Genomic DNA, 21,617 nt, shown 5'->3' with positions numbered 1-21,617 from the left:
GAGCAGGGACAGGGTCTGGGGACAGGATCTGGGGACAGGATTTGGGGACAGGATTTGAGGACAGGGTTTGGGGACAGCAGGGACAGGATTTGGGGGCAGGATTTGGGGACAGGATTTGGGGACAAGGTTTGGGGACAGGGTTTGGGGGCAGGATTTGGGGGCAGGATTTGGGGATAGGATTTGGGGACAAGGTTTGGGGACAAGGTTTGGGGACAGGATTTGGGGACAGCAGGGACAGGATTTAGGGACTCACCTCGTGGATGAATCCATAGTGCACCAGCTCCGTGGCCAAATCCTTGGAGTTGTCAGCTGCAGAGACAGGAGCAGGAGAGGCTGAGCACGGACACAGCTCCTGGAGCTGAATTTTGGCTGGGAAGGAGCAGACCCAGCACCATCCCCAGGAAAGGGAAAAGGGAAAGGAAAAAGAGAAAAGGAAAAAGGGAAAGGACAAAGGGAAGGGAAAAAGGGAAAAGGGAAAGGGAAAAGGGAAAAGGAAAAAGGGAAAAGGGAAAAGGGAAAACGGGGAAGGGGAAAGATCAAAGGGAAGGGAAAAAGGAAAGGGAAAGGGAAAAAGGAAAGGACAAAGGTCAGGGAAAAGGGGAAGGAAAAACGGGAAGGAAAAAGGGAAACAAAAAGAAATGGGAAAAGGAAAAGGGAAACAGGGAAGGGAAAAAGGGAAAAGGAAAAAGGCAAAACAAAAAAGAAAAGGGGAAGGAAAAAGGGAAGAGGGAAAGGAAAAACGGGAAGGAAAAAGGGAAACAGAAAAAGAAATGGGAAAAGGAAAAGGGAAACAGGGAAGGGAAAAAGGGAAAAGGAAAAAGGCAAAACAAAAAAGAAAAGGGGAAGGAAAAAGGGAAGAGGGAAAGGAAAAAAGGGAGGGAAAAGGAAAAAAGGGAAAAAGGAAAAAGGAAAAGGGGAAAAAGGAAAAGGGAAAAAATGAAGGAAAAGGGGAAAGGGAAAAGGGAAATGTCAAAGAGAAGGGAAAAGGTAAAAAGGAAAAGGGAAATAGAAAAGTAAAAAGGGGAAGGAAAAGGGAAATTGAAAAGTAAAAAGGGGAAGGAAAATGGAAAAGAAAAAGGAAAAAGAGGAAGAAAAAAGGGGAAGTAAAAAGGGAATGGATAAAGGGAAGGGGAAAAGGGAAAGGAAAAGAGAAAGGATAAAGGAAAAAGGGGAAGGAAAGGAAAAAGGGAAAAGGAAAAATGGAAAGGAAAGAGAAAGGAGAAACAGAAGAGGAAAAAGGGGAATGGAAAAGGAAAAATGAAAAAGGGAAGGGAAAAAGGGAAAAAGAAAAAGGGAAAAAGAAAAAGGGAAACAGGAAAAGGGAAGGGAAAGGAAAGGAAAGGAAAGGAAAGGAAAGGAAAGGAAAGGAAAGGAAAGGAAAGGAAAGGAAAGGAAAGGAAAGGAAAGGAAAGGAAAGGAAAGGAAAGGAAAGGAAAGGAAAGGAAAGGAAAGGAAAGGAAAGGAAAGGAAAGGAAAGGAAAGGAAAGGAAAGGAAAGGAAAGGAAAGGAAAGGAAAGGAAAGGAAAGGAAAGGAAAGGAAAGGGATGCACATACTGGGCAGCAGGTCGTAGCTGAGCTGTCGGTGCAGTTTGTCCTCCAGGATGAGCAGCAGCGTGAGCTGGGGAGAGGAGAGAGCCTGAACATCCCAGTGCTCCAAAGAGACTGGGAGCTCTGGGCTGGACTGGGAACCCCACTCTCAGCAGGCTGTGCAGGGTAGGATCCCAATCCCAATCCCCATCCCAATCCCAATCCCCATCCCAATCCCGAATCCAATCCCAATCCCCATCCCAATCCCAATCCCAATCCCAATCCCCATCCCCATCCCCATCCCCATCCCCATCCCCATCCCATCCCAAATCCAATCCCAATCCCCATCCTCATCCCCATCCCATCCCAATCCCAATCCCAATCCCAATCCCCATCCCAATCCCGAATCCAATCCCAATCCCCATCCCCATCCCCATCTCCATCCCAATCCCCATCCCCATCCCAATCCCCATCCCCATCTCCATCCCAATCCCAATCCCCATCCCCATCCCCATCCCCATCCCCATCCCAATCCCCATCCCAATCCCAATCCCCATCCCAATCCCAATCCCCATCCCCATCCCAATCCCCATCCCCATCCCAATCCCCATCCCCATCCCATCCCCATCTCCATCCCCCCCAATCCCCATCCCCATCCCAATCCCCATCCCAATCCCCATCCCCATCCCAATCCCAATCCCCATCCCATCCCCAATCCCCATCCCAATCCCTATCCCAATCCCCATCCCCATCCCAATCCCCATCCCAATCCCAATCCCAATCCCATCCCAATCCCCATCCCCATCCCCATCCCGATCCCAATCCCCATCCCCATCCCAATCCCCATCCCCATCCCAATCCCCATCCCATCCCCATCCCAATCCCCATCCCCATCCCCATCCCAATCCCAATCCCCATCCCCATCCCAATCCCAATCCCCATCCCCATCCCATCCCAATCCCCATCCCCATCCCAATCCCCATCCCAATCCCAATCCCAATCCCATCCCAATCCCCATCCCCATCCCGATCCCAATCCCCATCCCCATCCCAATCCCAATCCCCATCCCAATCCCCATCCCAATCCCATCCCAATCCCCATCCCAATCCCATCCCCATCCCAATCCCATCCCCATCCCCATCCCAATCCCCATCCCCATCCCATCCCATCCCCATCCCAATCCCAATCCCCATCCCCATCCCCATCCCCATCCCCATCCCCATCCCCATCCCCATCCCCATCCCCATCCCCATCCCCATCCCATCCCATCCCAATCCCAATCCCTTTCCCCATCCCAATCCCATCCCGATCCCAATCCCATCCCATCCCCATCCCGATCCCAATCCCCATCCCAATCCCATCCCAATCCCCATCCCCATCCCAATCCCCATCCCAATCCCAATCCCCATCCCAATCCCCATCCCAATCCCATCCCAATCCCATCCCAATCCCAATCCCATCCCAATCCCCATCCCCATCCCCATCCCCATCCCCATCCCCATCCCCATCCCCATCCCCATCCCCATCCCAATCCCAATCCCAATCCCCATCCCAATCCCAATCCCATCCCTATCCCAATCCCATCCCATCCCAATCCCCATCCCATCCCATCCCTATCCCAATCCCATCCCCATCCCAATCCCAATCCCCATCCCAATCCCATCCCGATCCCAATCCCATCCCATCCCAATCCCATCCCAATCCCCATCCCGATCCCATCCCCATCCCATCCCAATCCCAATCCCATCCCCAATCCCATCCCCATCCCAATCCCATCCCCATCCCAATCCCAATCCCCATCCCCATCCCATCCCCATCCCAATCCCAATCCCAATCCCAATCCCAATCCGAATCCCAATCCCATCCCCATCCCCATCCCAATCCCATCCCATCCCGATCCCGCTGCTCACGTGCCACTGGCTCTTGTCCTCGTTCAGCTCCATGTTGCACTGCATCTGCACCACCTGGGAACAGCTGGGGTCAGCCTGGGGCTGGGAATTCCCATGGCTCTGGAATTCCTAATTCCGACTGTCAACTGGCTCTGGAATTCCTAATTCTGGCTGGGTCTGGAATTCCTAATTCCAACTGTCAACTGGCTCTGGAATTCCTAATTCATCCTGGGTCTGGAATTCCTAATTCCTGCTGGGTCTGGAATTCCTAATTCCGGCTGGGTTTGGAATTCCTAATTCATGCTGGGTCTGGAATTCCTAATTCCCACTGGGTTTGGAATTCCTAATTCCGGCTGGGTTTGGAATTCCTGCTGAATTTGGAATTACTCCCGAATTTGGAATTCCTCTTGGATTTGGAATTCCTCTTGGATTTGGAATTCCTCCTGAATTTGGAATTCCTCATGAATTTGGAATTCCTCATGAATTTGAAATTCCTCCCGAGTTTGGAATTCCTCCTGAATTATTTGTAATTCTAGCAGGATTTTGAATTCCTAATTCCTACTGGATTTGGAATTACTCCCGAATTTGGAATTCCTCCTGAATCTGGAATTCCTGCTGGATATGGAATTCCTGCTGAATTACTTGGAATTCCCATTGGATTTGGAATTCCTACTGAATTATTTGTAATTCCCATTGGATTTGGAATTCCTACTGAATTACTTGGAATTCCTTTTGGATTAGGAATTCCTGCTGCATTTGGAATTCCTGCTCAAGCCCTGTCCCTGCTCTCCCCGCTGTCCCCTGGGCTGTGTCTGGCAGCAGAGCTGGGATGGAGCTGCCCCCACCCCAATTCCCAATTTCTGTCCCCAATTCCCAATTCCGAATTCCTGTCCCCAGTTCCCAATTCCTGTCCCCTCCCCAATTCCTGTCCCCTCCCCAATTCCTGTCCCCTCCCCAATTACCAATTCCTGTTCCCTCCCCAATTCCTGTCCTTACCCCAGTTCCTGTCCCCACCCAAATTCCCAATTCCTGTCCCCAAATCCCAATTCCTGTCCCCTCCCCAATTCTTGTCCCCTCCCCAATTCCTGTCCCTGCCCCAATTCCCAATTCCTGTCCCCGCCCCAATTCCCAATTCCTGTCCCCACTCCAATTCCCAATTTCTGTCCCCTCCCCAATTCCTGTCCCCAATTCCTGTCCCCTCCCCAATTCCTGTCCCCAATTCCTGTCCCAAATCCCAATTCCTGTCCCCAGTTCCTGTCCCCAGTTCCCCATTCCTGTCCCCAGTTCCCAGTTCCTGTCCCCAGTTCCTGTCCCCAGTTCCCAATTCCTGTCCCCAATTCCTGTCCCCAGTTCCTGTCCCCAGTTCCCAATTCCTGTTCCCAGTTCCTGTCCCCAGTTCCCCATTCCTGTCCCCAGTTCCCCATTCCTGTCCCCAGTTCCCAGTTCCTGTCCCAGTTCCTGTCCCCAGCTCCCAGTTCCTGTCCCCAGTTCCCCATTCCCGCCCCCCCCCCGGCTCTCGCCCCGCCCTGGGCTCACCTTCCTGGTCTCCACGTCGAAGGGCTCTGGCGTGGGAGTTTTGGCTTTTTGGGGATCCTCCTGGGGCTGGGACAGCGCTCGGGGCAGGGCCAGGGGCCGGGAGACAGCGAAGTTCATCAGGGGGTAAATCCCATTCCTGGGAAAGAGGGAGGGGAAGGAGCTGAACCCATCCCTGAGGGAATGGGGAGAGCTGGACTGGGATGGGAGTGCGGATGGAACTGGGATGGAACTGGGATGGAACAGGGATGGAACTGGGAACAGGGATGGAACAGGGATGGAACAGGGATGGAACAGGGATGGAACTGGGATGGGAACAGGAACAGGGATGGAACAGGGATGGAACAGAGAGGAACAGGGATGGAACAGGGATGGAACAGGGAACAGGGATGGGAACAGGGATGGAACAGGAACAGGGATGGAACAGGGATGGGAAAGGGAACAGGGATGGAACAGGGATGGAACAGGGATGGAACAGGGATGGAACAGGGATGGAACAGGGATGGAACAGGGATGGAACAGGGATGGAACAGGGAACAGGGATGGAACAGGGATGGAACAGGGATGGAACAGGGATGGGAACAGGGATGGAACAGGGATGGGAACAGGGATGGAACAGGGATGGGAACAGGGATGGAACAGGGATGGAACAGGGATGGGAACAGGGATGGGAACAGGGATGGGAACAGGGATGGAACAGGGATGGGAACAGGGATGGAACAGGGATGGGAACAGGGATGGAACAGGGATGGAACAGGGATGGGAACAGGGATGGGAACGGGGATGGAACAGGGATGGGAATGGGAATGGAACAGGGATGGGAACAGGGATGGGAACAGGGATGGGAACAGGGATGGAACAGGGATGGAACTGGGATGGAACAGGGATGGAACTGGGATGGAACAGGGATGGAACAGGGATGGAACTGGGATGGGAACAGGGATGGGAACAGGGATGGAACAGGGATGGAACAGGGATGGAACTGGGATGGGAACAGGGATGGAACAGGGAACAGGGATGGAACAGGGATGGAACAGGGATGGGAACAGGGATGGGAACAGGGATGGGAACAGGGATGGAACAGGGATGGGAACAGGGATGGAACAGGGATGGAACTGGGATGGAACAGGGATGGAACAGGGATGGAACAGGGATGGGAACAGGGATGGAACAGGAACAGGGATGGAACAGGGATGGGAACAGGGATGGGAACAGGGATGGAACAGGGATGGGAACAGGGATGGAACAGGGATGGAACAGGGATGGGAACAGGGATGGGAACAGAGATGGGAACAGAGATGGGAACAGAGATGGAACAGGGATGGAACAGGGAACAGGGATGGAACAGGGATGGAACAGGGATGGGAACAGGGATGGAACAGGGATGGAACAGGGATGGAACAGGAACTGGGATGGAACAGGGATGGAACAGGAACAGGGATGGGAACAGGGAACAGGGATGGAACAGGGATGGAACAGGGATGGAACAGGGATGGAACAGGGATGGAACAGGGATGGAACAGGGATGGAACAGGGATGGAACAGGAACAGGGATGGAACAGGGATGGAACTGGGATGGGAACAGGGATGGAACAGGGATGGAACAGGGATGGAACAGGGATGGGAACAGGGATGGAACAGGGATGGGAACGGGAATGGAACAGGGATGGAACAGGGATGGAACTGGGATGGGAACAGGGATGGAACAGGGATGGAACAGGGATGGGAACAGGGATGGGAACAGGGATGGAACAGGGAACAGGGATGGAACAGGAGGGATGGAACAGGGATGGAACAGGGATGGGACTGGGATGGGACTGGGATGGGACTGGGATGGGACTGGGATGGAACAGGGATGGGACTGGGATGGAACAGGGATGGGAACAGGGATGGGAACAGAGATGGGAACAGAGATGGGAACAGAGATGGGAACAGGGATGGAACAGGGATGGGAACAGGGATGGAACAGGGATGGGAACAGGGATGGAACAGGGATGGAACAGGGATGGGAACAGGGATGGGAACAGGGATGGGAACTGGGATGGGAACGGGGATGGAACTGGGATGGAACAGGGAACAGGGATGGGAACAGGGATGGGAACAGGGATGGAACAGGGATGGGAACAGGGATGGGATGCTCCCTGAGCCCAGGGTCACCATGGGGACAGCTGTGCAGAGCAGGGACACTCCCTGTGCCACCCCAGCCCCACAGATGGGGACAGGGGACATCAGGGACACTCCCTGTGTCCCCCCCCAGCCCCTCAGCCCCGGGTATCACGCAGGGCCTGTCGCTCCCACCCACCTGACGTCCTCCAGGAACTTGTCGAGCTCCAGGAAGGAAACCTCGGAGTACCTGGGCAGGGAACAGCCAGGAGGGGTCAGGGGGGAGGGGCTGCTCCCACAGCACCGGGATCTGCGGGCTGGGGGCTCCAGACCCTCCTCACCCTCATCCTCACCCTCACCCTCACCCTCAGCCTCAGCCTCAGCCTCATCCCCATCCTCACCTCCACTGCGCCCCTGGCCGCCCCTCCCTGCGGATCTCGGCCATCACCATGTTCAGGTCCAGCTGCTTGATCTTCTCCTCCACCACGTTCTCGGGCATCAGATCTGGCACAGGTCACTCAGGGTCACTCAGGGTCACTCGGGGTCACTCAGGGGTCACTCACGGGGCACTCAGGGTCACTCGGGGTCACTCAGTGGTCACTCACGGCTCACTTGCGGGTGACTCAGGGGTCACTCATGGGTCACTCAGGGGTCACTCAGGGGTCAGGGGCTCTGAGCTCTCCCTGGACCCCTCTGTTCCCCAGGGGAACACTCCCAGGTGCCAGCCCGGCTCCCTGGTGGCTCAGGGGTGCCAGGCTCACACCCACACCCACACTCACACCTACATTCCCACTCACACCCACTCATATTCCCACTCACACTCCCACTCCCACTCCCACCCCCTCTCCCACCCCCCCCCCACTCCCACCCCCAATCACGCCCACCCACACTCCCACCCCCACCCCCACTCCCACTCCCACTTCCATCCCCACCCCCACTCCCACCCCCACTCTCATTCCCACTCCCACCTCCTCTCCCTCTCCCACTCATGCTCACACTCACACTCCCACTCCTACTCCCACCCACACTCCCACTCCCATCCCCACCCCCTCTCCCTCTCCCACTCCCACTCACACCCAAACTCACACTCCCACTCCCACTCACACTCAGACTCACACCCACACTCACATTCCCACACTCCCACTCACAATCACATTCACGCTCACTCCCACTCCCACTCCCACTCCCTCTCCCACTCCCAGTCCCACCCCCACTCACTCCCCCACTCCCACCCCCACTCCCACTCTCATTCCCACTCCCACCCCCTCTCCCTCTCCCACTCCCACTCGCACCCAAACTCACACTCCCACTCACACTCACACTCACATTCCCACACTCCCACTCACAATCACATTCACGCTCACTCCCACCCCCTCCCCCACTCCCACCCCCTCCCCCACCCCCACCCCCACCCCCCCTCACACTGGTGGTTGATGAAGCAGTGAGCTGCCAGCAGTTTCAGCGAGTGCACCTCGAACAGCACGCGGTGGAACAGGAGGCTGTTGGCCGTGGGGCGCCGGTCGGGGTTCAGCGTCAGGCAGGACAGGATGAACTCCTGGGCAGCATTTACACCCAGGAGTAACCCAGGATTTACACCCAGGAGTAACTCAGGAAGGGATTTACACCCAGGAGTAACCCAGGATTTACATCCAGGAGTAACTCAGGATTTACACTCAGGAGTAACCAACTCAGGATGGGATTTACACCCAGGAGTAACCCAGGATTTACACCCAGGAGTAACCCAGGATGGGATTTACACCCAGGAGTAACTCAGGATTTACACCCAGGAGTAACTCAGGATTTATACCCAGGAGTAACTCAGGATGGGATTTACACCCAGGAGTAACTCAGGATTTACACTCAGGAGTAACCAACTCAGGATGGGATTTACACCCAGGAGTAACCCAGAACAGGATTTACACCCAGGTGTGACACAGGACAGGATTTACATCCAGGAGTAACCCAGGACTTACACCCAGGAATAACTCAGGATGGGATTTGTACCCAGGAGTAACCCAGGATGGGATTTACACCCAGGAGTGACACAAGACAGGATTTACACCCAGGAGTAACTCAGGATTTACACCCAGGAGTAACCCAGGACAGGATTTACACCCAGGAGTAAGCCAGGAGTAAGGCAGGAGTAACTGCGCTCACCCTCATGTTGGGATCATCCAGCGAGTGCCGCGCCCTCGCGATCGCCTCCTCCGACACCCGCGTGTCCCCGTTGGTCTGGATCTCCAGCACGGCCATCTGGGGGGACAGGGACACTGCTGGGGTTCCTGGGGACAGCCCTGAGAGGGGACAGGGACACTGCTGGGGTTCCTGGGGACAGCCCTGAGAGGGGACAGGGACAGGGACACTGATGGGGTTCCTGGGGACAGCCCTGAGAGGGGACAGGGACAGGGACAGGGACACTGCTAGGGTTCCTGGGGACAGCCCTGAGAGGGGACAGCCCCAGACAGGGGCACCCTGGACAGGGACACCCCTGGACATGGGACACCTCAACAAAGGGACACCCCCAGAGAGGGGACACCCCCAGACAAGGGACACCCCTGGACAGGGCCAGGTTCCCCCCCATTCCCAGGGTCCCCCATTCCCAGGGTACCCCCATTCCCAGGTTCCCCATTCCCAGACTCCCCCATTCCCAGGTTCCCCCCATTCCCAGGGTCCCCCCATTTCCAGGGTTCCCCCCATTCCCAGGTTCCCCTCATTCCCAGTGTCCCCCATTCCCAGGTTCCCCCCATTCCCAGGTCCCCCATTCCTGGTGTCCCCCACTCCCGGGTCCATCCCCTCCTCACCTCCAGCGCACACATCCCGAAGGAGAAAATGTCCACGGCCGTCCCGTCAGCCCTCTCTGCAACAGGGACCAGAGAGCTCAGCTGAGAGCTCACCTGGGAACTCACCTGAGAGCTGAGCTCACCTGGATTCCCCACCTGAGAGCTCACCTGGGAACTCACCTGGGAACTCACCTGAGAGCTGAGCTCACCTGGATTCCCCACCTGAGAGCTCACCTGGATACCACACCTGAGAGCTCACCTGGAGACCCCACCCCTTGCCATCCCCATGGACACTCACTCCCCCTGAACACTGCCCTCACCTGTTCTCACCTGCAGAATCCCCGTCCCTGTTCCCTGTCCCAGCCCCACTCATGTCCCAGCCCTGTTCCCCATTACTGGTCCCCATTCCCACTCCCATTCCCATTCCCCGTTCCTCATTCCTTGCTCCCATTCCCAATCCACGTTCCGTTCCCTTTCCCTGTTCCTCATTCCCCGTTCCTGTCCTGTTCCCCATTCCCACTCTCTGTTCCCATTCTCTGTCCCCATTCTCTGTCCCCATTCCCATCCCGTCCCTGTTCCCATTCTCATTCTCTGTCCCCATCCCCTGTTCCCATTCCTCATCCCCATCCCCGTTCCTGTTCCAGTCCCGGTCCCAGTCCCGGTCCCAGTCCCAGTCCCAGTCCCAGGCCCAGTCCCAGTCCCAGTCCCAGTCCCAGTCTCCATCCCCATCCCCATTCCCCATTCCCTGTTGTCCCTGTTCCCATTCCCCATTCTCCATTCCCATTCCTGTCCCCGTTTCGTTCCCCTCCCTGTTCTCCATTCCCATCCCCATTCCTCATTGTCCCCACTGTCCCCATTGTCCCCACTGTCCCCACTGTCCCCACTGTCCCCATTGTCCCCACTGTCCCCGCTGTCCCCATTGTCCCCGCTGTCCCCGTTGTCCCCACTGTCCCCACTGTCCCCGCTGTCCCCGTTGTCCCCACTGTCCCCACTGGCCCCATTGTCCCCACTGGCCCCACTGTCCCCATTGTCCCCGTTGTCCCCACTGTCCCCCTTGTCCCCACTGTCCCCCTTGTCCCCGTTGTCCCCACTGTCCCCCTTGTCCCCACTGTCCCCACTGTCCCCATTGTCCCCACTGTCCCCGCTGTCCCCGCTGTCCCCACTGTCCCCCTTGTCCCCGCTGTCCCCACTGTCCCCGCTGTCCCTCACTCACGTCCGTACTCCGGCGGGAAGAAGTGCAGGTTCCGCAGCTCCTCGCGCTCGATGCGGATCGGACTGCGCAGATCGTCCGGCAGCGCTGGGGAGGGCAGGGTCACTCAGGGGTCACTCAGGGGTCAGTCGGGGTCACTGAGAGTCACTCAGGGGTCACGCGGAGTCACTCAGGGGTCACTCAGGGTCACTCGGGGGTTACTCAGGGGTCAGGGGTCACTCAGGGTCACTCGGGGTCACTTGGGGTCACTCAGGATCACTCATGGGTCACTTGGGGTCACTCAGGGTCACTCAGGGATGATTCAGGGTCACTCAGGGTCACTCGGGGTCACTCAGGGGTCGCTCACGGGTCTCTCAGGGTCACTCAGGGTCATTCAGGGTCACTCGGGGTCACTCACGGGTCACTCAGGGGTCATTCAGGGTCACTCAGGGTCACTCAGGGTCACTCAGGGATCATTCAGGGTCACTCACGGGTCATTCAGGGTCACTCAGGGTCATTCATGGGTCACTCACGGGTCACTCAGGGGTCACTCATGGGTCACTCAGGGGTCACTCAAAGGTCATTCAGGGTCACTCAGGGGTCACTCGGGGTCATTCAGGGGTCGCTCAGGGTCACTTAGCGTAACTCATGGGTCACTCAGGGGTCAACCGGGGTCACTCAGGGTCACTCGGGGGTCACTCAGGGTCACTCAGGGGTCACTCACGGGTCACTCGGGGTCACTCAGGGTCACTCACGGGTCATTCAGGGTCACTCACGGGTCACTCAGGGGTCACTCATGGGTCACTTAGCGTCACTCATGGGTCACTCAGGGGTCAACCGGGGTCACTCGGGGTCACTCGGGGTCACTCAGGGGTCAAGGGGTCACTCAGGGTCACTTACGGGTCACTCAGTGGTCACCCACGGGTCATTCAGGGGTCACCCACGGGTCATTCAGGGGTCGCTCAGGGGTCACTCGTGGGTCACTTAGCATCACTCATGGGTCACTCAGGGTCACTCGGGGTCACTCAGGGGTCAGTCTAGGGTCACTTGGGGTCACTCAGGGGTCACTCAGGGGTCACTCATGGGTCACTCAGGGGTCAACCAGGGTCACTCGGGGGTTAGTCAGGGGTCACTCAGGGGTCACTCACAGGTTTCTCAGGGGTCACTCAGGGGTCAACCAGGGTCACTCAGGGGTCAACCAGGGTCACTCAGGGGTCGCTCAGGGGTCACTCATGGGTCACTTAGCATCACTCATGGGTCACTCAGGGGTCAACCGGGGTCACTCAGGGGTCGCTCAGGGGTCACTCATGGGTCACTTAGCATCACTCATGGGTCACTCAGGGGTCAACCAGGGTCACTCAGGGTCACTCGGTGTCACTCAGGGGTCACTCATGAGTCACTCGGGGTCACTCAGGGGTCACTCACAGGTTTCTCAGGGGTCACTCAGGGGTCACTCAGGGGTCACTCACCGTTGGCAAACACCCGGTGCCAAACTGCCGGGTGGGGCAGCAGGAGAAGATGGAGGAGAGAAAACAGTGACACCGAGGTTGGCACCCCAAAAACGGACCCACAGCTCTCAGGGGCCCCCAGACCCCTCTGAGCCCTCTGACCCCCCCCAGTAGGCCCCTGACCCCACTGGACACCCTTGAACCCCTCACATCCCCCAGACTCCCAAGACCCCCCAGAACCCAGACCCCCTCTGACCCCCCAGATCCCCCCAGACCCCCCAAACACCCCAGACCCCCCAGACCGCTCTGACCCTCCCGACCTCCAGAGCCCTCTGATGCTCCAGATCCCCCAAACCCCTCTGACCCCCCAGATCCCTCTGATCCCCTTGATCCCCCAAACCCCTCCAGACCCTCCCAGACCCCTCTGACCCCCCAAATCCCCCCAGACCCTCCAGACCCCTCTGATCCCCTTGACCCCCCAAACCCCTCAGACCCTCCCAGAACCCCCAGACCCCCTCAGACCCCCAGATCCCTCAGACCCTCCAGAAACCCCCTGACCCCCCCAGATCCTCCAGATCCCTCAGGCCTCCTTGAATCCCCCTGACACCCCCAGACCCCCCCACACCCCCAGACCCCCCCAGACCCCCGTGCCCCCACCGGAGCCGATCTTGATGAGCCCGTTGTGCTGGATGAAGATGGTATCGCTGGTCAGGTTGCCGTGGATGATGGGGGGCTCGCAGGAGTGCAGGAAACTGGGGGGGCACAGGGGGGTGTCCCGAGCGCAGCCCCCACCCCCTGCACCCCACAGGGCAGGGCAGGGAGCCAGGGGAGCCTCACCTGAGAGCCGAGAGGATCTGGGTGCACCAGCGCTTCCAGGCCTGGGGACAGGACAGGGACAGAGAGGGGACAGAGAGGGGACAGAGAGGGGACAGAACAGGGATAGAGCAGGGACAGAGAGGGGACAGAGAGGGGATGGAACAGGTCACTCAGAGGTCACTCAAGGTCACTCAGGGGTCACTCAGGGGTCAGTCAGTGGTCACTCATGGGTTGCTCAGAGGTCACTCAAGGTCACTCAGGGGTTGCTCAGGGGTCACTCAATGTCACTCAGGGATCACTCAGAGGTCACTCAAGGTCAGTCAGGGTTCACTCAGGGGTCACTCAGGTTCACTCAGGGGTCACTCAAGGTCAGTCAGGGTTCACTCAGGGGTCACTCACGGGTCACTCAAGGTCACTCAGGGATCGCTCAGAGGTGGCTCAGTGGTCATTCAGAGGTCACTCAGGGTCACTAAGAGGTCAGGGGTCACTCAGAGGTCACTCAGGGGTCACTTGCGGGTCATTCGGGGTCACTTACAGGTCACTCAAGGTCACTCAGGGATCACTCAGGGTCACTCAGAGGTCGCTTAGGGGGTCTCTCAGGGTTCACTCAGGGTCACTCAGAGGTCACTCATGGGTCACTCACAGGTCACTCTGGGTCACTCAGAGGTCACTCCGGGGTCACTCAGAGGTCACTCAGGGGTCACTCAGAGGTCACTCAGGGGTCACTCAGAGTCCCTCACAGGTCACTCACTAGGCCAGTGCCCCCTACCCTCCACAGCCACTCCCACCTGGGGGCCACTGGGATCCAGTCTGGGACCCACCCCAAAGACCCTCCCCAGGCCAGTCCCCCAGCCGGGACCCCTGACGTGCCCCAGGGACCCCAGAGCCCCTCCCAGGACCCCTGAGTGCCCCAGGGACCCCAGAGACCCTCCCCGGACCCCTGAGGTGCCCCAGGGACCCCAGAGACCCTCCCCAGGACCCCCCAGTGCCCCAGGCACTCACCCGGGCGTTCATGGCCTTGTGGTTCTTTTTGGTTTTCTTCAGGAACTGCTTGAGGCTCCCCGAGGAGACGTACTCGGTGATGAAGATCACCTGGGGGCAGGGACAGAGCCACGGGGGAGGGGCAGGAGGAGGAGGAGGAGGAGGAGGAAGAGGATGAGGAGGAGGATGAGGAGGAAGATGAGGAGCAGAGTGAGGAGGAGGACCAGGATGAGGAGGAGGAAGATGAGGATGAGGAGCAGGGTGAGGAGGAAGATGAAGAACACGAAGAGGAGCAGGGTGAGGAGGAGGGTAAGGATGAAGATGAGGATGAGGAGGAAGATGAGGAGCAGGGTGAGGAGGAAGATGAGGAGCAGGGTGAGGAGGAAGATGAGGAGCAGGGTAGGAACAGAATGAGGATGAGGAGTAGGGTGAGGAGGAAGAAGAGGAGCAGCATGAGGAGCAGGGTGAGGATGAGGATGAGGAGCAGGGTGAGGATGGGGAGCAGGATGAAGAGCAGAGCTGGGGTCTCCCCCTGCCCCCCGCAGTGCCCCCCAGGTCCCCTACCCGTGCCTTGGAGTCCTTCACGTCCAGCCAGTACTTGTGGAGCTTCACAATGTTGGGGTGATCCACCAGCACCAGCTGCTCAAACATGGTCTTGATCTTCTCCTGGGGGCACCCAGAGCACAGGTGAGGGGGGTGGGGCAGGACAGGTGAGGGGGATGGGATGGGGCAGGACAGGTGAGGGGAAGGTCCTGGGCTGGGGCAGGGCACCCCAAGAGCTGGGGGTGGCACAGAGACACTGGGCTGGGGTCCCACGGGGGTCCCTGGGAGGGAGAAGCCAAGGAAGGAGGCAGGGGGAGGGGCAGGGGGAGGGGCCCAGCCTGCCCCACCCAGGAGTGTGGGGTCTCACCTGCCCCACCCAGGTGTGGGGTCTCAGGTCTCTCCTGCCCCACCCAGGTGTGTGGGGTCTCAGGTCTCACCTGCCCCACCCAGGTGTGTGTGGGGTCTCTCCTGCCCCACCCAGGTGTGTGGGATCTCAGGCCTCACCTGCCCCACCCAGGTGTGGGGTCTCAGGTCTCACCTGCCCCACCCAGGTGTGGGGTCTCAGGTCTCTCCTGCCCCACCCAGGTGTGTGGGGTCTCTCCTGCCCCACCCAGGTGTGGGGTCTCACGTCTCACCTCGTGGGCTTTGAACGCCTTCTTGTCGGTGAAGAGCAGCTCGTTCCACACCACCTCCACACCCTCCTCGGTGTCCATGGCCAGGAAGGTGCTCTGGATGCCGGGCATGTTCCCCTGGTTCACCTGGGCACGGGGAGGGGGGGCTGAGGGCAGCGTGGCACCGCCAGCTCACCCAAAAAATTCTTTTTATTCTCTCTCTGGCACGGGAGCATCCTGGCCAGACCTCCCTAGTTAATAGGAGGTTTATCCACATTTTTTTTATCCAGGTTTATTTATTTCTGGGAGCTCAGAGTCTCTGAGCACACGGACCCACGTTTTTGGGAGGTGCCACACGGCACAGCCACCTCGGTGTCACTGTCACAGCAGCGAGTGACGGACACCGACACTTCCCAGAGTCAGGGCACAAATAAAGAAAGAGAAAACAACAAAAGAACCAGCCTGAAACCCGACTCCTGCCCAGGGAGAGCAGAGTCTGTGCTCTTACAACACTCCCTGCCACGGCCACACGGCGCTGTCTTAACAAAAAAAAAAAAAAAAAAATCCAAAAAGCTTTTTTGGAAGGAAGGTCCCTGGAGCGGGCAGGGAAGAGGCTCTGGCTGGGAACTGGAGCCACCCCCACAGTGTGCAGGGCAAAGTGAAGGTCTGGACAAACCCCAGCCATCCCATCGCCCCTGAGGGGCCGGGTGCAGGCACAGCACCTGTGAAAGCACTCCCCACCCCCAGGGGCCACAGATCCCCAGCCCAGGATCGGCGTGGAGCAGCTCTGCAGGTGTCACTTCTGCAGGTGTCACCTCTGCAGGACCCCCCCGGTCCCCAGAGCAGCCACAAGCTCCAGGAGCCACCCCCAGCCCAGGTAAAACCTCCTGGCTCAGTCCCCACCCCAGGACAGGGCTGCATCCCGACCCTTCCTACCCCAAAACATCCCTGCTGGAGCGGGACTGCAGCCCCCAGCTGCTCCTGCCCCTCCTGGGGGCCTGGGGGCTCCAGGGCACAGTGCCCACCCCACCTGCCATGGCTCGGGCAGCCTGAGGAAAACAGGGATTGTTCTGAGCTCTGGGGCAGCTACATGGTGTGCTGGGGCTGGGGCTTGGGGCTCATTGCACTGCTGGAGATAGTCCTACTATTGGGGTTCATCCCACTGCCCGGGTTTGGGGCTCATCCCACTGCCCGGGTTTGGGGCTCATCCCGCTGCCAGCACTGGTCCCTGCGGGGGTCAGGGACCCGTGGGCACTCAGCTCCCCCAGCTCATTAGCAGGGCACGCCCAGGCAGTTCTCAGCTCAGCTCGTGCTGCAGCCACACAAAGCACCTCTGTTCCTGCTGCTGCCGGCACAGGCTCTGCACAAAGCCCAGCACGGACGGAGAGGGGCTCGGCCCTAGTGATCCCAGTGATCCCAGTGATCACAGTGAACCCAGTGACCCCCAACGATCTCAATGATCCCAGTGATCCCAACAATCCCAGAGACCCAAACGATCCCAGTGATCCCAGTAATCACAATGATCCCAGTGATCCCAGCAATCCCAGTGGTCCCAGTGCACACCCAGCCAGGGTGGGGATCACAGAATCACAGCCCTTTGGGCTGGAGGACCCTAAAGCCCATCTGGTCCCGGTGACGCCCAGCAGGAGCCCGGGGGGTTCCCCCAGCTCCAAGAAGCTGCTCTGTGAGCCCGAGGTGCTCAGGGTTTGGGCAGTGGCTCTGCCAGGACCTGGGAGCTCCGGAACGTGACGGGGAGGAGGAACCTTCCCCACCCAGCGCGGACGTGAACGTGCTCTGGCTTGTGCTGGGTGAGAACAAAGCTGATGATCCCCAGCAGCTGCTCCCGCTCCCAGCCCCGGCCTGGCCTCCATAAATAAATAAACGTGGCAGTTTCCACACAGCCTGACTGGGACAACAGGCAGCGGCGCAGGTCTCCGTGGTCTGTTGCCCGTGGTCTGTCGCCTGTGGTTTATCCCCCATGGTTTATTTCCCATGATTTATCCCTGTGGTTTATCTCCCCTGTGGTTTATCCCCTGTGGTTTATTTCCTCTGTGGCCTATCCCCCTTGGTTTATCTCCCTGTGGTTTATCCCCCATGATTTATCCCCATGGTTTATATCCTGTGGTTTATCCCCTGTGATTTATCCCCTACGGTTTATTTCCCGTGATTTCTCCCCCATGGTTTATCCCCCATGGTTTATTTCCCCCGTGGTTTATCCCACTGTGATCTCTCCCCTGTGATTTATCCCCCATGGTCTGCTGCCCGTGGTTTATCCCCCTTGGTTTATCCCCATGGTTTATTTCCTGTGATTTCTCCCACATGGTCTCTCCCCTGTGGTTTATCGCTGTGGTCTCTCCCCCGTGCTTTATTCCCCCATGGTTTATCCCACTCTCATTTATCCTTTGTGGTTTATCCCCTCTTACGTCCCGTGATTTATCCCCATGGTTTATCCCCTGTGATCCCTCCCCTGTGGTTTATCCCCCATGGTCTCTCTCCCGTGTTTTATTCCCCCATGGTTTATCCCCCATGGTTTATCCCCCTATAATTTATCTCCTGTGGTTTATCCCCTGTTATTTCCCATGATTTATCCCTGTGGTTTTTATTTCCCATGGTTTATACCCCCGTGGTTTATCCCCGTGGTCTCTTCCGTACAGTTTATCCCCCCGTGATTTCTCCCCTATGGTTTATTCTCCATGGTTTATCCCCCATGCTTTATTTCCCGTGGTTTATCCCCCGTGATTTTTTTGCCATGATTTACACCCCCATTATTTCTTGTGGTTTATCCCCCGTGATTTATCCCCATAGTTTCTTTCCTGTGATATCTCCCCCATGGTTTATTTCCCATGGTTTATCCTCCATGGTTTATCCCCCCATGGTTTATAGACCATGGTTTATCCCCTGTGGTTTATCCCCCCTGGTTATTCCCCCTGGTTTCTCCCCCCTGGTTTATCCCCATTTATTCCCCATGGTTTCTCCCCCCGTGGTTTATCCCCCAGGGTTTCTCCCCCACAGTTTATCCCCTGTGGTTGATCCCCATTTATTTCCCATGGTTTATCCCCCCATGGTTTATCCCCCCGTAGTTTATCCCCCATGGTTTCTCCCCCACAGTTTATCCCCTATGGTTGATCTCCATTTATTTCCCATGGTTTATCCCCCATGGTTTATCCCCCATGGTTTATCCCCCCATGGTTTATCCCCCTGAGGTTTATCCCCCATGGTTTCTCCCCCATGGTTCATTCCCCTGTGGTTTATCCCCCTGTGGTTTATCCCCCACAGTTTATCCCCTATGGTTGATCCCCATTTATTTCCCATGGTTTATCCCCTATGGTTTATCCCCCATGGTTTATCCCCCCATGGTTTATCCCGCATGGTTTATCCCCCATGGTTTATACCCCCCGTGGTTTATCCCCCCGTGGTTTATCCCCCGTGGTTTCTCCCCCATGGTTCATCCCCCTATGGTTTATCCCCCATGGTTTATCCCCCATGGTTTATCCCCCCATGGTTTATCCCCCCGTAGTTTATCCCCCATGGTTTCTCCCCCACAGTTTATCCCCTGTGGTTGATCCCCATTTATTTCCCATGGTTTATCCCCCATGGTTTATACCCCCGTGGTTTATCCCCCATGGTTTCTCCCCCATGATTTATCCCGATGCTTTATTTCCCGTGATTTCTCCTCCCTGGTTTGTCCCCCATGGTTTATCCCCCATGGTTTAATTCCCGTGGTTGAGCCCCCATTATTTCCTGTGATTTATCCTGTGTGGTTTATCCCCCATGGTTTATTTCCTGTGATTTATCCCCCCTGCTTTTATCCCCCCTGGTTTATCCCCCAGGTTATCCCGTGGTCCCGCTGGCCCCGGGCCCTGCCCGCTGAGCCCCACGCGGCTCCGGCTGGGCTGGGGAGGCTCTGCTGGGACCGGGGCCAGGCCGGATTCCCAAAGCTCGGGTTGCAGCTTCCAATCAATCGCTCCCTTCTGGGCTTTTCTTGGCAGCGAGGGCTGAGACAGGCCCGGGAAGGGCTGGGGGCTGGGGGCTGGGGGCTGCAGGGCCAGCTGGGGGATGGGGACACTGTCACCGTGTCCTGGGGCTGGGGGACAGGGACACTGTCACTGTGTCCCTAGAGCTGGGGGACAGGGACAGTGTCACCATGTCCTGGAGCTGGGGGACAGGGACACTGTCACTGTGTCACCTTGTCCTGGGGGACAGGGACACTGTCACTGTGTCCCTAGAGCTGGGGGACGGGGACACTGTCACCGTGTCCTTGAGCTGGGGGACAGGGACACTGTCACCATGTCCTGGAGCTGGGGGACAGGGACATTGTCACTGTGTCACCTTGTCCTGGGGGACGGGGACACTGTCACCATGTCCTGGAGCTGGGGGACAGGGACACTGTCACTGTGTCACAAGAGCTGGGCGACAGGGGCATTGTCACCGTGTGCTGGGGGCTGGGGCTGCTGGCACTGGGCCACCGTGTGCCCCCAAAATTCGTGAATTCGTGCCCCCCACACCCCGTGTCCCCCCACACCCTGTGTCCCCCCACACCCCGTGTCCCCCCAAACCCCGTTTCCCCCCACACCCCGTGCCCCCCAGCCCTGCCCCAGGCCGTGTCACTCTGTCCCCGGCTGTGGCCCCGGGCAGGGCAGGGGTGGATGTCGCAACACAGAAATCGCTTCAGAAAACACGGAAAGGAAAAAAATAGGAGCTGAGAGAACTGAGGCCCCATCAGGGACACCTGGGCTGTGTCCTGCACGTCCCCAGGGCTCAGGGACAGGGAGTGGCAGCACGGGGCTGGGGACACTCAGGGCTGGGGACACTCGGGGCTGGGGACACTTGGGAATGGGGACACTCGGGAATGGGGACACTCAGGGATGGGGACACTCAGAGCTGGGGACACTTAGGGCTGGGGACACTCGGGGCTGGTGACACTCGGGGCTGGTGACACCCGGGGCTGGGGACACTCAGGGATGGGGACACTCAGAGCTGGGAACACTCAGGGCTGGGGACACTCAGGGTTGGGGACGCTTGGGCATGGGGACACTCAGGGATGGAGACACTCAGGGTTGGGGACACTCAGGGCTGGTGACAGTCAGGGATGGGGACACTCGGGGCAGGGGACACTCAGGGATGGGGACACTCAGGGATGGTGACACTCAGGGATGGGGACACTCGGGGCTGGGGACACTCAGGGATGGGGACACTCAGGGCTGGGGACACTCAGGCTGGGGACACTCGGGGCTGGGGACACTCAGAGCTGGGGACATTCAGACCTGGGGACATCCAGGGCTGGGGACACTCGGAGCTGGGGACACTCGGGGTTGGGGACACTCAGAGCTGGGGACATTCAGACCTGGGGACACTCAGAGTTGGGGACACTCAGAGCTGGGGACACTCAGAGCTGGGGACACTCAGGGATGGGGACACTCAGGGTTGGGGACACTCAGAGCTGGAGACACCAGGGGTTGGGGACACTCAGAGCTGGGGACACTCAGGGTTGGGGACACTCAGGGCTGGGGACACTCGGAGCTGGGGACACTCAGGGTTGGGGACACTCAGAGCTGGGGACACTCAGGGATGGGGCCACTCAGACCTGGGGACACTCAGACCTGGGGACACTCAGACCTGGAGACACCCCAGGCACAGGGCAGAGCAGCCCGGCCCTGTGGCAGTGCCAGACAAACCTGTTCTGTCCCTGCCACCCCGTTCCACACCCAGCAGTGAGGGGAGCGCACGGAAGGGAAAATATTTTGATTCCAGTGAAGCATTTGATGCTGTGTCACCAAGCCAGGAGCTCAGCACTAATTCAGCCCCGTGCCAAACAGGGGCACAGCCTGAGCTCTCCCTGCCTCAGAATCACCAAATGTCAGGAAGGGACCTCAAAGCTCAGCTGATCTCACCCCCTGCCATGGTAGGGACACCTTCACTAGCCCAGGCGCCCCAAGGCCCGTCCAGCCTGACCTGGACACTGCCAGGGATCCAGGGGCAGCCCTGGGAGTTCCATTGCAACACCTGCCCACCCTCCCAGGGAGGAATTCCTTCCCCAAATGCCACCCCAGTGTCCAGCACTGCTCTCTGGCAGAGGGCACTGGCCATTCCCAGGAGATTCCTGCCTGGCAGCCCCAGAGCACAGGGGTGCCTGAAATCCCAGCAGGGATCCTCAGCAGGGATCCTGAGCAGGGATCCTCAGCATGGATCCTCAACAG

The 21,617-nt window shown here is 58.2% G+C and overlaps 1 protein-coding gene across 4 annotated transcripts in view; it reads right to left on the bottom strand.

Moving 5' to 3' along the window:
* NRBP2 (nuclear receptor binding protein 2) overlaps window positions 1–21,617 on the bottom strand; it is a 42,422-nt gene that overhangs the window by 8,135 nt on the left and 12,670 nt on the right. For 2 of the 4 annotated variants that reach the window (XM_056485808.1, XM_056485807.1), the window contains exons 2-17: window positions 15,445–15,567; window positions 14,831–14,932; window positions 14,288–14,377; window positions 13,307–13,347; window positions 13,127–13,221; window positions 12,491–12,514; window positions 11,046–11,129; window positions 9,854–9,909; window positions 9,210–9,305; window positions 8,475–8,607; window positions 7,454–7,556; window positions 7,252–7,302; window positions 4,953–5,088; window positions 3,438–3,491; window positions 1,555–1,618; window positions 254–309 (exon numbers count right to left, since the gene is read on the bottom strand). In XM_056485808.1, coding sequence (XP_056341783.1) covers window positions 254–309; window positions 1,555–1,618; window positions 3,438–3,491; window positions 4,953–5,088; window positions 7,252–7,302; window positions 7,454–7,556; window positions 8,475–8,607; window positions 9,210–9,305; window positions 9,854–9,909; window positions 11,046–11,129; window positions 12,491–12,514; window positions 13,127–13,221; window positions 13,307–13,347; window positions 14,288–14,377; window positions 14,831–14,932; window positions 15,445–15,567 — 1,308 coding nt within the window. Of the gene's footprint in view, window positions 1–253; window positions 310–1,554; window positions 1,619–3,437; window positions 3,546–4,952; window positions 5,089–7,251; window positions 7,303–7,453; window positions 7,557–8,474; window positions 8,608–9,209; window positions 9,306–9,853; window positions 9,910–11,045; window positions 11,130–12,490; window positions 12,515–13,126; window positions 13,222–13,306; window positions 13,348–14,287; window positions 14,378–14,830; window positions 14,933–15,444; window positions 15,568–21,617 lie in introns of all 4 variants that reach the window. The other 2 variants (XM_056485806.1, XM_056485809.1) reach the window with 2 other exon arrangements.

Source organism: Oenanthe melanoleuca, chromosome 2 (assembly GCF_029582105.1).
Source record: "Oenanthe melanoleuca isolate GR-GAL-2019-014 chromosome 2, OMel1.0, whole genome shotgun sequence".
Taxonomy (NCBI): Eukaryota; Metazoa; Chordata; class Aves; order Passeriformes; family Muscicapidae; genus Oenanthe; species Oenanthe melanoleuca.
Note: the sequence above shows the minus strand (reverse complement) of the source record. Positions and strands in the feature narration are given on the sequence as shown.